Source organism: Galleria mellonella, unplaced genomic scaffold (genome assembly GCF_026898425.1).
Source record: "Galleria mellonella isolate WM207_F2 unplaced genomic scaffold, CSIRO_AGI_GalMel_v1 utg1073, whole genome shotgun sequence".
NCBI lineage: Eukaryota > Metazoa > Arthropoda > Insecta > Lepidoptera > Pyralidae > Galleria > Galleria mellonella.
Window position 1 is genome coordinate 844,298 of NW_026441969.1, and position 14,912 is coordinate 859,209.

Sequence of the window (14,912 nt, forward strand, 5' to 3'; positions counted from 1 at the left end):
CTTGGAATAGTAAATAAGTTGACATCTCGCCTGGTGGAAAGAGTAATCGTCATAGACATGAACAGCACCAGTATAAATTCACAGATACTGTAACACTCATAGTACATCTCACGCATTGCCATGCCTGAGGATTAAGCCGTTACGTCTCTGTACCCTGTAATTTCACTACCATATCCCACCTTTCAAATCAAAACAGCCAAACAAATACAGTTATGTCAAGGCAAAAACACGAGTAGGACAGAGGTACCCAAGTAAACGACTTTTGTGCAATCTCTCTCTAGTAATTTAGAAAATTGCTGTAGGATGTGCTAAGTAAAACGATTTACGGTGTGGTCCTGGCATAAACATAGAATAAGCTATCAAATCCTTTCCCGTGGATGTCGTAAGGGGCGACTAACGGAGCTTAATGGTCGAGGGATGGGCAGCAGCGTCCCTCTTAAAACATCACCAAAGCCTAACTGCGTTGCCAACCCGCCTACCAATTACTGGCAATACCTCCAATATCCCTTTCATACACGAACGATACGGGCGTGAGTTGTAACTTTAAAAAATTCTAAAACCGCGCGCAATTCATTTTAACGCACGAAGCTGAAATAACATGATAGTGAGATTCTAAACCAGCCAATAAGAAATCATTTTAGCGGTTAGGTGGTGGCTCCAAAACACGAAAATATATTTAATCTAAAAGAAAAAAAAAATCTTGGGTCTGAAAGGGATATGGAGAAGCCTTATATTTAACAGTGAACAGTTAAAAGGTGGTATGATGACGATGATCAAATATGAATTCATACGAATTGAGAGATTTCTAAAAGTCAGTTAAACTAAACACAACAATGGAATTAAAGAGGTAATAATAAGAATGGCTAGAGGAAATCTCTTTTGCGAGTTAAGCTCTTTTCGTCAGAGCTCTGTATTCTATATATTAATATTTTACCTTAGTAATGTCCGTTGATACTGACGATTTTAGCACTTATGAATCCCACATTCATCTTTATAAATAAGAATATTTTTTAATGGTGAAAATGTAATGGTAACCCCGCCTGCGCTGGGGGGAAAGGGATTGTTAGTAATGGAGTTTGACAGCCCCATTGCTAGCAATATACCCTATCAGGTCGACCTCCACGTGGTTCCCCCTGGAAACCATCGTGAACAATTCTTGTTGAATTCGTCACGATGGGCTAATTGACCTACTTCATCTTCTCACCTATCATCCTTCACTGGTGCCCCGCCGGTGTATACCGATAGCGCGGGTGGGGTTACCATTCCATTATCATCCATTAAAAAAAAAAAAAAAACCCCGCCTGCGCTATCGGTATATGCTGGTACAGCACCAGTGTGAAATAATAGCTACATATGAAAGAACGTAACTTAGTTCATTGTGATGAATTTTACAAATGTTAACCACGATATTTTATGCACGAAAAATTATTAATTCACTCTTGCGCCACCTGCCCACTTCTATCTGTTCTCCATTATCCAAAGGTTGTCTGTAAGAGATTTCCCTAGCGATAAGACCGCCTTTTGTACCTTCATGTGTATATTTCAATCTGTATTTATGTTATTGTATTTCACTTGAATTATTCAATTGTCATTGTATATTTGTGTTTCTGGTGTGATAAAGAGTTAAATAAATAAATTACCAGAGAGAGACTTTGTACAAAAGTCGATTGCTTGGGTACCTCTGTCCCATTCGTGTTTCTACCGTGAAGCAGTTGTGTTTGCATGGCTGTGTTTCGGTTTGAAGGGTGGGATATGACATGAATTTGCAGGGTACAGAGGAATAACACCTGAGTTCTCAGGAATGGCAACGCATGGGGGATATCATGGGCGAAACAGTATACTCTGTTATGTCCATGGTACTGCTCATGTCTATAGGCGACGGTTACCACTTTCCATCAGGTGGGCCATCAGCTTGTTTGCTATTCTAAGTTGTATAAAAAAAAAACCACGAGAAAAAGGAGTGTATTGCTAACAATGGGGCTGTTAGACCCCAACAGTTCCTTTCCCACACAAACACAACAGCACTACTTCCACTAAACATAAAAGTTCCTGTATCTGTCTATCCATCTGACCAGCCGTTAGCCTGACTATTGATACATCTGTTTATTTGTTTGTTCGTTTATTCATCCATTTATTTCTTTATTTATTTCATCTTAAAGTCGCATCTTAAGTTCGCAGTATAATATATTGTATATAGATAAAATGATAGTAATCTACATCTACAATCTACATTTTTTTTATACCACTGAGGTGGCAAATAAGCATACGGCCCACCTGATGGTAAGCGGACACCGTAGCCTATGACGCCTGCAATGCCAGGGGTATTACGCGCACGTTGCCAACCCTGAAGAAAACTCATTACTCCCCTTTTGAAGAACCCCATGCTGTAGCCTCGTTAGAAATCGTTTGCTTGGCACCTCTGTCCTATTCGTGTTTCTACCGTGAAGCAGTTGTGTTTGCATGGCTGTGTTTCGGTTTGAAGGGTGGGATATGGCAGTGAATTTACAGGGTACAGAGGAATAACATCTGAGTCTTCAGAAATAGCAACGCATGGAGGGTATCATGGGCGAAACAGTGTACTCTGTTATTTCCATGGTACTGCTCACGTCTATAGGCGACAGTTACCACTTTCCATCAGGTGGACCGTCAACTTGTTTGCCATTCTAAGTTGTATAAAAAATAAATAAAAAAAAAGTAATATATAAATATTCGAATCGATATACCGAATACCCTAACATTACTGTGGGTACCTGCTCGCCGTCCGTAATGACCTTGAACTAGAAAAAAAAACTTGAAAAGATAAAATTGCAATATTCCTGCTATACCTTTATTTCATTTTGATGTAAATACGAGTGCGCGAGGAAAAAAATATTTTCCATTACAAATCGAAGTATTTTATAGGTACAGTCGCAGCGAATAAAACGTAGACACAATTGTACACTCGCGTCCAATAAAGTATAAATATTGACGATTCCTCAGATCGTTAACATTAATTTTCAACATCATATCAGCCTTTGACTGTCCACTGCTGGACATAAGCCTCCCCCTTAAGTTTTCCAGTAGTTGCCATGCTTGGCAGGCGGATTGGCAACCGCAGTTAGGCGGGAGGGGGGGGGGAGAGGAGATTGTTATTAATACAGTCCCATTGTTAGCAATATGTCCAACCAGTTTGACCTTCATGGGGCACCCCTGGAAACCATCGTGCTGAATTCCAGGTAAATTCATCACGATGGGCTAACTGGCCTGCCATTTCATTCTCACCTATTCCTTCCTCACTGGTGCCCCGACAGCGTATACCATTAGCGTAGGCGGGGTAATCATTTCATTGTCATCTATTAAAAAAACTTCTTGATATAAAATATAGTTCCCTTCTAGACAGTTTTCTAGCAGAATAATGTAATTCTTAGACACTGAGAGGTCAACCCGGTTGGATATATTGCTAGCAATAGGCCCTTAGTCTCTATTACTAATAATCCCTTCCCCCCTTATATTAAAGAGTTTATTACCTAAAGGTAGATGGTGTTACGATAGATTCACCTATTGCGCAAGTGGTAACCAACATCGGATGGAATATTTCAAGAAAAACGTCGTGGAAAAGGTACGTTCATCACATATCCTGCTTTATAGAAAGTAATAAACAGGTAACTGAATATTATCTATTTCACCTAAATCCTATAGAAGTTTTACCGTGGAGGTTAAGAAGGATAGATCCATAACCTTTTTACCATAACCTAATTAGAAAACACCCAAATTTTAATAAGAAAGATGAATGGAACTTCCAACAGCATGGAACCTAGTGATTGATACACTTAAGTCACGCGACAATTTGTTTAAACGAAGTGTGGATGCCGTGAGCATGGTGTGTAGAGTGGATAGGATATAGCTAATAGTAGTAACTCACTTTATTCCTATAGGGACCATGATGTGGTTGCATCGTGTAATGCACGTCCAAATATCGGCAATAAAAATCAGGTATTTATCATGTCTTTTTTGCACTTTATTCTTTATTGCACAATCAAACTTTATACAAGTGGCGAGCTTAATGCCGTATGGTATTCTCTACCAGCTAACTAATAAGGTGAAAACAGAGAGCGTATGAAGGGCAGATGTGGTGAAAAATATGTGACATAATTATAACAACATACTGAAATACATACATACATAAAGACTATGGTAAACATTATGAGATAAAGTATCTATTGAGTAACCCGTAGCTAGAACTGGTTTTGGTGACTCAATTAAAAATCTTCTTTTTAAAAATATACTTTTTGGGTGCTCTATATATATATATATATATATATATATATATATATATATATATCTTATACAAAAATTGAATAAGTTGGGTATACACGGTGATCTTCTTCGTTGGATAATTTCCTATCTCTCTAATAGATCTCAAGCAGTTGTATTAGGAGGTTTTAGATCGGATTTTGTTGATGTCCCTTCTGGTGTTCCTCAGGGATCACATCTGGGACCCTTATTTTACAATGCCTATCTTTACGATATTTACACATGTGTTAATAATTCTGAACATTTATTATATGCCGATGATAAAAAAATTTACCGTGTTATAAAAAATACTTCGGATTGTTATAAATTGCAAAATGACCTAATTTCGCTAAGTAATTTCTATAAAAGAAATAAAATAACTATAAGCCATAACAAATGTCAAGTTATTAGTTTCACTAGACGTAGGACTCCTATTGTATTTCATTATGCCATAGATAGTGTCCCTGTCCATCGTGTCAATCTTGTACGTGATCTCGGTGTATATTTTGATGACAAATTCTTAATGGACAAACATGTGGATATTGTTGTGACTAAAGCATTCAAACACTTAGGTTTTATAAAACGTGTTTGTGAACATTTTGATAACATACAGTGTTTGAAGTCTATATATTTTGCTTATGTACGTAGCATTTTGGAATATTCTAGTTGTATATGGTCACCTCATTACCAAATCTATAAGGATCGAATAGAACAGGTGCAATCTCGTTTTGTTAAATACCTTAACTTTAAGCGGAAGAATAGATTTCCGACCTATGAAGAAGGCTGCAAATATTATAGATTTCTCACTTTGGACCAACGTCGCAAACTGTTGGATGCCTCATTTCTGTATGATATTGTCAGAGGGAATATTGATAGTCCACGCATCCTTAACTCCATCACATTCTATGTTCCTCGCCGTCGTGTGCGTGGAACACCGTTATTTTCAATACCCTTTTTTAATACAAATTATGGTAGAAACTCTATATTTGCACGTATAATGTCAATTTATAATAAGTTTTTTAAAGAAGTGGATCTCTTTACATACTCTTCAAAACAAACTTATAAAAAAAACTTTCTGAAATATTTCTTCAAAACCTCTAATTTTATTTTGTCATTTCCATTGAAACATATATATATACATATATCCATTTAAAGAGCTCACACATATACACACACACACACACACACACACACACACACACACACACACACACAATCTAGTAACTATTGTTATGATATACTATAGTGTAGTTTTTTATTTTTATTTCCTTCTAAATTTTATAATTACTCTAGCCACGACAAATTTATATCGCTAAGTCAGTTATATAAATAAATATAAATAAATAAATAAATAAATAAATAAATATATATATATATATATATATATATATATATATATATATATATATAAACCAAGTGACAGTTTAAAATTAGAAACTTCTTTTTTGTCCGTTGAAAAAGCCGATCAAGGGTCCGCAGGGCTGACGGTCGAAGGGTTAAAAACTATTATGGAACTGAGTGGAAATTACATGAATTATTGAGAAGAAAGGCCATGTTTGACAATCTGTGGCACTCGCACGGAAATGGTCGGCTACGGTTCGACGCGCCAGCTGTGACCGCCCGCCGCCCGCCGCCCGGGGCTCCATTATGCCGACAAACTCACAAACCCTTGTGCATTATCATTAAAAGTAAAAACACAGAGCATTTAGAACTTTTTTTCGTACTCTGTATGTGTTTCAATGTTTTTTTTTTAATGGGTGTTAATGGAATGGCAACCCCACCCGCGCTATCGGTATACACCGGCGGGGCACCAGTGAAGGATGATAGGTGAGGATGAAGCAGATCAGTTAGCCCATCGTGACGAATTTAATAAGAATTGTTCACAATGGTCTCCAGAGGGAACCAAAGGGAAGTTGACCTAATAGGGCATATTAATACCAATGGGGCTGTCAAACTCCATTGCTAACAATCCCTTTTCCCCTGTGTTTCAATGTTGGGCAATAGTGTTTGAAACGATTATTAAGTACCAGTTTAAGTTAGAGTTTAATTACGTTATCAATATTAGAATACAGGTTATCGATTTTTAACTAGATTTTCAGATGTTTTTAAATATAAAAACTCTATATGTAACGATACATCAAACGCCTGTGTGATCAAAACTCAGTGTACAATACACAAATAGGGTCAATGTAACGTCGTTGCGTTTAGTTCGTCCGTCACAAACTTTACTCTAAACTTTTAAAACTATACGGTCGTATAGTTCGAGAAACCGAGCACCGGGATGGAGAAAACTTTTTCAATTGCCGATCTCGTAGTGACAAATTCAATATAGAATAGCTGGTAGAAGGAATTATGGATAAAGCTGTGACATAGTACTTTTATGCGGTTATTATTGATGCTAAAAAAAATTATAAATTAAGCTAAAACACCAAATCATACTTTTTTAATGATCTTCCTTTTAACCAGAGGGAGACATTGTACAAAAGTCGTTTGCTTGGGTACCTCTGTCCCATTCGTGTTTCAATCGTGAAGTAGTTGTGTTTTCATGGCTGTGTTTCGGTTTGAAGGGTGGGATATGGCAGTGAATTTACAGGGTACAGAGGAATAACACCTGAGTCCTCAGAAATGGCAACGCATGGGGTGTATTATGGGCGAAACAGTATACTCTGTTATGTCCATGGTACTGCTCATGTCTATAGGCGACGATTACCACTCTACATCAGGTGGGCCGTCAGCTTGTTTGCCATTCTAAGTTGTATAAAAAAAACACATGATTATTCAATTCCTTAATTTAACTTGATTATAACTCGTAAACTATGTTATGAATAGAATAACAGTTAAGTACTATTACTGTGTCCCTTATCTAGTTTTGAAACTGTCATAGGATTGTGCCGGATACCCAGACAACACAATTAGACACAAAATGGTAAATCTTAGCGAGGAATGGATAATTAAATTAAACCGGTCCCTTTATAATGTTCTCGCTATTAAGTTCATAGTGTAAGGATCATCTTTATTGCTCTACTGTAGATCCTAAGTGATGAACTTTAATGAAGCATTAACGTAGCAAAGCAGGCAAAAAGCTAGAGCAATCATATAACATAGCAAATTAGCTTTTAAACATTAATTGTGCTCCTATTTCTTAAAAAAGGCTGATTTATAAACTTCATTCCCCTTTTTTTCTCATTTTCCCTTTAAACTTTATTAGCCTTCCCTATAAGAGGAGTTTTATCAATACTTGCCACGCTTGGCAGGCGGGTTGGCAACCGCAGTTAGGCTTTTACAGATGTGTTAAGAGGGACGTTGCTGCCCATCCCTCTACCATATTCCCTCTCTCTTAGTCTCTTAGTCGCCTCTTACGACGCCCACGGAAAGGAAGGGATGGCCTATTTTATGCCGGGACCCATTTGACGAGATGTATGTTTATATTAACCAAATTATATGTTTATAATATACGAATATATTAAATATTACTTTTCATATTCCTTCAATAATGCACCGCCTACTTATTTTTCGATTTGCCCAATAGTCGACTGGTACACTAGAACACAGCCCGGTGTTAACTCCGTCATATGTGTATAGTTTTTTTTTTTTTTCGATTTGTGAAAATGGTATGGTAACCCCGCCTGCGCTAACGGTATACGCTGGCGGAGCACCAGTGAAGGGTGATAGATGAGAATGAAAACAGGCCAGTTAGCCCATCATGATGAATTCATCAGGAATTAACCATGATAGTTTCCAGGGGGAACCGCGAGGAGGTGGACCTGGTTGGGTATATTGCTAGCAATGGGATACTCAGTCTCCATTACTAACAATCCCTTTCCCCCCTATGTGTATAGTTTCACTGTGTGCATTTAAGTTTAAATAAATAAAAGAATATATATTATATATAATACCATCGTATAGATTTCGCGTTACACTGATTTCACGTTTACTGGGTCACTTTTTCTATACACCATATAACAAACATTAGAAAAAGCAAACACGACGTGGAAGAGCGCGTAAACACATTATAGTCCTCGAGGCGAGATGTTTGGACGATTCTGTTCTCTGCGGAATAAGTTTGTCGATATCGAGCCGTGGTTGAGACACCATTTGATACATTGTTAGCCATTAAAACAAGTTTTTTTTTTCTATACTAAAGGGAATAGAATAGTTGGCGGTGTTTCTGGTAAAAAGAACGATCATTTATTATCATAAAAGTATGAAGATTTTGGTTGGTTATTAGAATTATTTTGTTCAATTCCGTTACCTTTTTTTTAATAGATGATAATGGAATGGTTACCCCACCCGCGCTATCGGTATACACCGACGGGGCACCAGTGAAGGATGATAGGTGAGGATGAAGTAGGTCAGTTAGCCCATTGTGACGAATTCAACAAGAACTGTTCACGATGGTTTCCAGAGGGAACCACGTGGAGGTCGACCTAATAAGGCATATTGCTAGCAATGGGGCTGTCAAACTCCATTGCCAACAATCCCTTCCCCCCCCCCCCCCCCCGAATTCCGTTACCATTTGTATGCGTGCGACTGTTCACGTTTGAGAATTGACTTGATTTTTATTTTTATGCAACTTAAAATGGCAAACAAGCTGACGGCCCACTTGATGGAAAGTGGTAACCGTCGCCTATAGACATGAGCAGTACCATGGACATAACAGAGTATACTATTTCGCCCACGATACCCCCCATGCGTTGCCATTCCTGAGAACTCAGGTGTTATTCCTCTGTACCCAGTAAATTCACTGCCATATCCCGCCCTTCAAACCGAAACACAGCCATGCAAACACAACTGCTTCACGGTAGAAACACGAAGGGGACAGAGGTGCAAACGATTTTTGTACTAAATCTCCCTCTGGTAAATGATGATAATAAAGTACAGTATTATATCAGCTTCTTATTTAAATACCTGTATTATAACCTGATCCCGGTACAGTCCCCAGCAGTCGGCGTATACCCGGACAGTAAGTTCCATGCGGGACAGTCCGGACAGCACGCCACTGGCCGGTTTCACTTCTAACGCCAGGCCAGGCTCGCGCATCGTGGCCGCCCAAGGGTCTGCAAGCAAGCAGTACACAAAGCATGCAAGTTTGTGTTCTTATTTTACATACATACATACATATCTATCACGCTTGTCTCCTATTAGGGTAGGCAGAAACAATGACTTGTCTATCTATCGTTCTTATTTTATACACTGAATTTGGTAATCCTATTAATATTATGTTTTTTTTAAAACCGCACAGGCAGCAAACAAACATACAGCCCGTCTGATAGTAGACGGTCACTGTAACCCGTCGTTTCTCTTCAATTAGTCACGATGGGCTAACTGACCTTCCTTTTCATCGTCACCTATCACCTTTCACTGGTACCCCGCCAGTGTATACCGGTAGCGCAGGTGGGGTTACCATGCCATTTTCAACAATTAAAAAAAACCGTCGTTTCTCAACCGGTGAGTCGTAATCCGTGGGAGAGTTATGTTTGTTATTAAAGGGGGTCGCAGTCTCTTAAAAAATAATATGATCTTGAAACTTTTCTTTCATTTAACGTAGTGATACGCGACTTTATCAATCCGATTACTAATTATTAGATTCAACAATTAACCCTATGCACTCGAGGCCTTTTTCGCTTGCAATGTAAGCAGAGCCTAGTCCACGAAAGTACTTCCGTGAAAACTTTCTTATCGCATATTGTAAATAAGGAGATCCAGTTACAAAGACCATAGCGTCGTAGCAGCGTAGTTCGATTTAAAGTTTTACAACACTCGGGCGCCGCAGCAGCGCCGCTCGAGTTGCCACTTCGAATCGGCCGGGCGTCGTATCGGCGCCGCTGGAGTGCAAGGGGTTAATTGGGATTATTCGAATGATTTTCAAATCGTTCGACTACTAATTCCATTCAATATACGCTTCTACTAATAGCTAAAATCATTCCTTAGTAGTTGTTTACATCATTCAACGTAATAATTATTGTGGTGAATTATTTATATTGTATGTTTAATTAATTAATAAAATATATTATTTATGCATCATTTACATAAATATGTATCTATATAATACAATTTTATCTTTGGCTGTTACACAGGTTACACTCTGGGTTTGTTGTACGCGTCCGTGTAGCCTAACTTCAGGCTATAGCTGAAAATCAGTGCTTTGCTTTTAAGCAAAACCATCACTGAGCTGTAGCCTATTTGGGTCACTGCGACACACACGGCGAAACCATATTTTCATATTTTATCTTTTGTTGTATATTTTAAAAAGTGTAAATAATTTGATTGTATAAAGAGGGATTACCAGAGGGAGACTTTGTACAAAAGTCGATTGCTTGGGTACCTCTGTCCCATTCGTGTTTCAAACGTAAAGCAGTTGTATTTGCATGACTGTGTTTCGGTTTGAAGGGTGGGATATGGCGTGAATTTACAGGGTACAGAGGAATAACACCTGAGTCCTCAGGAATAGCAACGCATGGGGGGTATCATGTGCGAAACAGTATACTCTGTTATGTCCATGGTACTGCTCATGTCTATAGGCGACGGTTACCACTTTCCATCAGGTAGGCCGTCAGCTTGTTTGCCATTCTAAGTTGTATAAAAAAAAAAAAAAAACTCATTTGTAAATTTACGTGTGTCATAAATGGCTCAAATAAAAAGTTTATCTATCTATCTATCATATTAGCCTTTAACTGTCCACTGTTGAACACAAATCTCCCCTTTGGGGGTTTTGACAGTAGTTTCCACGCTTAGCAGACAGTTTGGCAACCGCAGTTGGGCTTTAGAGATATTTTAAGAGGGACGCTGCTGCCCATCCCTGGCCCTCCTTTAGTCGTCTCTTACGACACCCACGGGATAAGTGAAATATTCTAAGCCGGGATCATACGGCCTCACATTATCATTTCAGCCATTACCCGTCTACTGCTAGACAAAAGCTTCCTCCATAGATTGTCATAAAGAACGATCCTGACCCGCACCCTTTTACTCCCTACAATGCATTTCAGGTAGTCACTCCATTTAGTGGGAGGTCGTCCTACACTGCGTTCGCCTATACGAGGGCATCACTTAAGAACCTTTCTTCCCCATCGGCCTCATATACGGTCAAAAGTTTTTCTTTAGTCGCCACTTGTTAGCACCTATTGTGAAGTTAGTGGTGTGTTAGTAATGAATACAGAATGTAATTCAGATTCCGCTGGTTTAACTTAATAAAATAAAATAATAAAAATTTATTATTAAACGTTTAAATAAAATCTTATTTAAAAATTATTTTTACAATATTATAGTGATGGGGCCGCAAAATTTTTCACTTAACTTTTTGGCTATTACGTGGGTCGCGACATAAAAATGGTAGAGAAACAGTGCTGTAGCCTATGGACGCCTGCAACACTAGAGGTGTCACGTGCGCGTTGCCGACCCTAAATAAACTTTAATATATCCTTATTGAAGAACCCCATACTGTAGTCTCTTGGGAGAATCTGATCTATCCACAGCTTGAGCGTTCGCAGGAGTAAATTCCTTTGAAATCGCACTGTACGTAACCATTTAGACTCAAGCGTGTGAGGATGTATTTCCTGTCGATGGCGAGCGGGGCGGTGATAAAAGGTAGCTGTGGGCATCATTTCAAACAATTCCTCGGAACACAATCCGTTATACAAGCGGTAAAATGTAATAGTTTTTTAAATCTTTATATGTTTTTTGCCACTAAAGTTTTATATTAACTAATATTGTAATGGGCAAGAAATTGTCGTCTTAAGGATAGTCGCTCTTTGAAGCGACAAAGCATTTTTTTTATACAACTTAGAATGGCAAACAAGCTGACGGCCCACCTGATGGAAAGTGGTAACCGTCGCCTATAGACATGAGCAGTACCATGGACATAACAGAGTATACTGTTTCGCCCACGATACCCCCCCCCCCCCATGCGTTGCCATTCCTGAGGACTCAGGTGTTATTCCTCTGTACCTTGCAAATTCACGCCATATCCCATCCTTCAAACCGAAACACAGCCATGCAAACACAACTGCTTCACGGTAGAAACACGAATGTGACAGAGAGAGGTACCGAAGCAATCGACTTGTACAAAGTCTCCCACTGGTATTTATTTGTGGCGAGTTATACAGAAACTATGGTAAACATTATGAGATATAGTAACTATTGAGCAACCTGTAATTAGAGCTAGTTGACTCAACAAATAATAAAAAGAAATATATTATAAATTCGATTCCCTGTACGTACACTGTAAGCTATATAATATACTGGCATGGCGTTAGATGATTACATTAACCATGTACATACATCGCACTAATCTACATTCCAAATGACATCAAATCACTGTAGTGTGCACACATCAAATACAAATACGATGAAAGTGGATAATTACAGCCGTATCATACGCGAACCACCCGACGAGGATCACGCGCGATACGACTATATCTCGCGAACAAACTAATTATATTATGTATTTTAAATGTAATGTTGTGTTTACATGCAAACTATAATAAAATTAAGTCATAATACTAACATAAATTCCCCGTTAACTGTCTATTGTTTTTTTTTAATGGGCGAAAATTTATTTATTTATTATAACCACTGGGTGAACCTTACAGTCTTCCAATACGCTCACCCAGAAAAGCATGAGTACAATAACATACAAAAAGGAATATTACACAAAAATATAAAAAAAAATAATACAAAAATACTCAACTGAAACAAAAAACGTCTGAACACAAATACTCTGTGGTCACTCGACGAAATTCCAGCAAGTTGGAGGCAAATACATCCAATTGCAGATCCAATTTAATGGTTACCCCGCCTGCGCTATCGGTATACACCAGCGAGGCACCCGTGGAAGATGATAGGTGAGAATGAATGCAGGTCAGTTAGCCCATCATGGTGAATTCAATGAAAGTAAACCATGTTGATTTCCAGGGGTAACCGCTTGGAGGTTGGTGCAGATTGTGCAGTGAGAAATCAGAATACATAAAATACCTGCAGTACAAATGTGATTCGTTGGCAAGTATGCGTATGAGTCTACTGGGAATGGCTTATACAGTGCCAGGAAACTATAAGTATTTTAAACTATAGGATATCACAAGAATGACACATAGGATCTATAAAAACATAGGATAAGGAATGAGGAAGTGTTTCAACCGTGAAGCAGTTGTGTTTGCATGGCTGTGTTTCGATTTGAAGGGTGGGATATGGCGTGAATTTACTGGGTACAGAGGAATAACACCTAAGTCCTCAGGAATGGCAACGCATGGGGGGTATCATGGGCGAAACAGTATACTCTGTTATGTCCATGGTACTGCTCATGTCTATAGGCGACGGTTACCACTTTCCATCAGGTGGGCCGTCATCTTGTTTGCCATTCTAAGTTGTATAAAAAAAAAGCTCTTAAATAAGAAAGAAAGTTGAAACATCTAGCAAGATATACACTTTATTTAGATTGCTGATTGTGTGTAACCAGAAGCCCCAATAATAAAATGTCGCTGGTCCCTTCTCAAGAGAAATAATCAATCACTACTTCGACGTCAATCTTGCGTCTACTGCACAAACTAAATAAATAAGACTTACACGATCATGCTTACGCACAGTTGCCTGGTCCTCGAGCTAGGTTACGAGGGTACTGTGATTTAAGAAATCAAATAACGAACATGTGCAGGTACAATCCAGAATAACACGATAGGTGAGAATTTAAAAATACATCTTATATAAGAGTATGTACCACAAAAAAAACTGTTTTCAATTGTAGCAGAACTAGTAATAAACTACTAAACCGATTTTGATAAAATTTCTATATTTTTTTATACAACTTAGAATGGAAAACAAGCTGACGGCCCACCTGAATGAATCCCGAATCGGTTTACAACTGACGGAGTTGAGATAACAAATATAAAAAATAATAAAACCGAATAGAAAACCTGAAAAAAAAAACTGAAATTATATTTTTTTACAAATACTGTTCAGGCTTTTAAAGGTCGACTGGAAGTTAATTAATCTTTATAATAATTCTCTGTATCAACTATAATTCTTTCAAACTGTAATTCTATCTGACAAACAATTTTAAGTCAGACAGTTTTTTAATAATAAAGTTTCTAGAAACAAAAAAGAAATTACAATAATAAGATAAAAGAACGTGGACGAAGTCACCGATATTTTAAAAATGTTATCACTGTCTCTTCTTTCTAAAACGAACAAACAATTTTCGATTTAAGCCAGAAGGTTTTCAAATTAAATCCTTCAAATTGTCTATATTGGGATAAATTCTGAAGCCCAATTCTCTGAATCAGAGTGAAATTGTCATTTTAATGATCAATTACGAAGTATATGGATTTAAATACTTATACTACACACATACACAGATATATTTTATTTTCTGTATTGAAGATGAAGTACATAATCCATGTTTTAATACTGACATTATAAGTATAAATTTAAGTTTAATAGAACATTACCCTGACATTGCATAGAGACGTTGCGTCTTTTTGCGTCCTTTATCATATATACTCGTATCATGAGGAGAGTTCAGTGGAATTAATTGGAGTTTAGAGGAATTAATACCAGCTGCTAAATTTCATCATTGCACAACCCTCCACAAGTTTAAGTTCCATCCCGACCATTTTCCAACCCGGTCCTCTGACATAGGTTTTTGTGAA

General features: G+C 38.0%; 1 protein-coding gene across 1 annotated transcript in view; it reads right to left on the reverse strand.

The window, feature by feature from the left end:
* Positions 1-14,912, reverse strand: part of LOC116413117 (uncharacterized) — a 67,102-nt gene that overhangs the window by 28,064 nt on the left and 24,126 nt on the right. The window contains exon 2 of the mRNA XM_052891869.1: positions 9,181-9,329. Coding sequence (XP_052747829.1) covers positions 9,181-9,312 — 132 coding nt within the window. The 5' untranslated portion in view covers positions 9,313-9,329. The remainder of the gene's footprint in view (positions 1-9,180; positions 9,330-14,912) is intronic.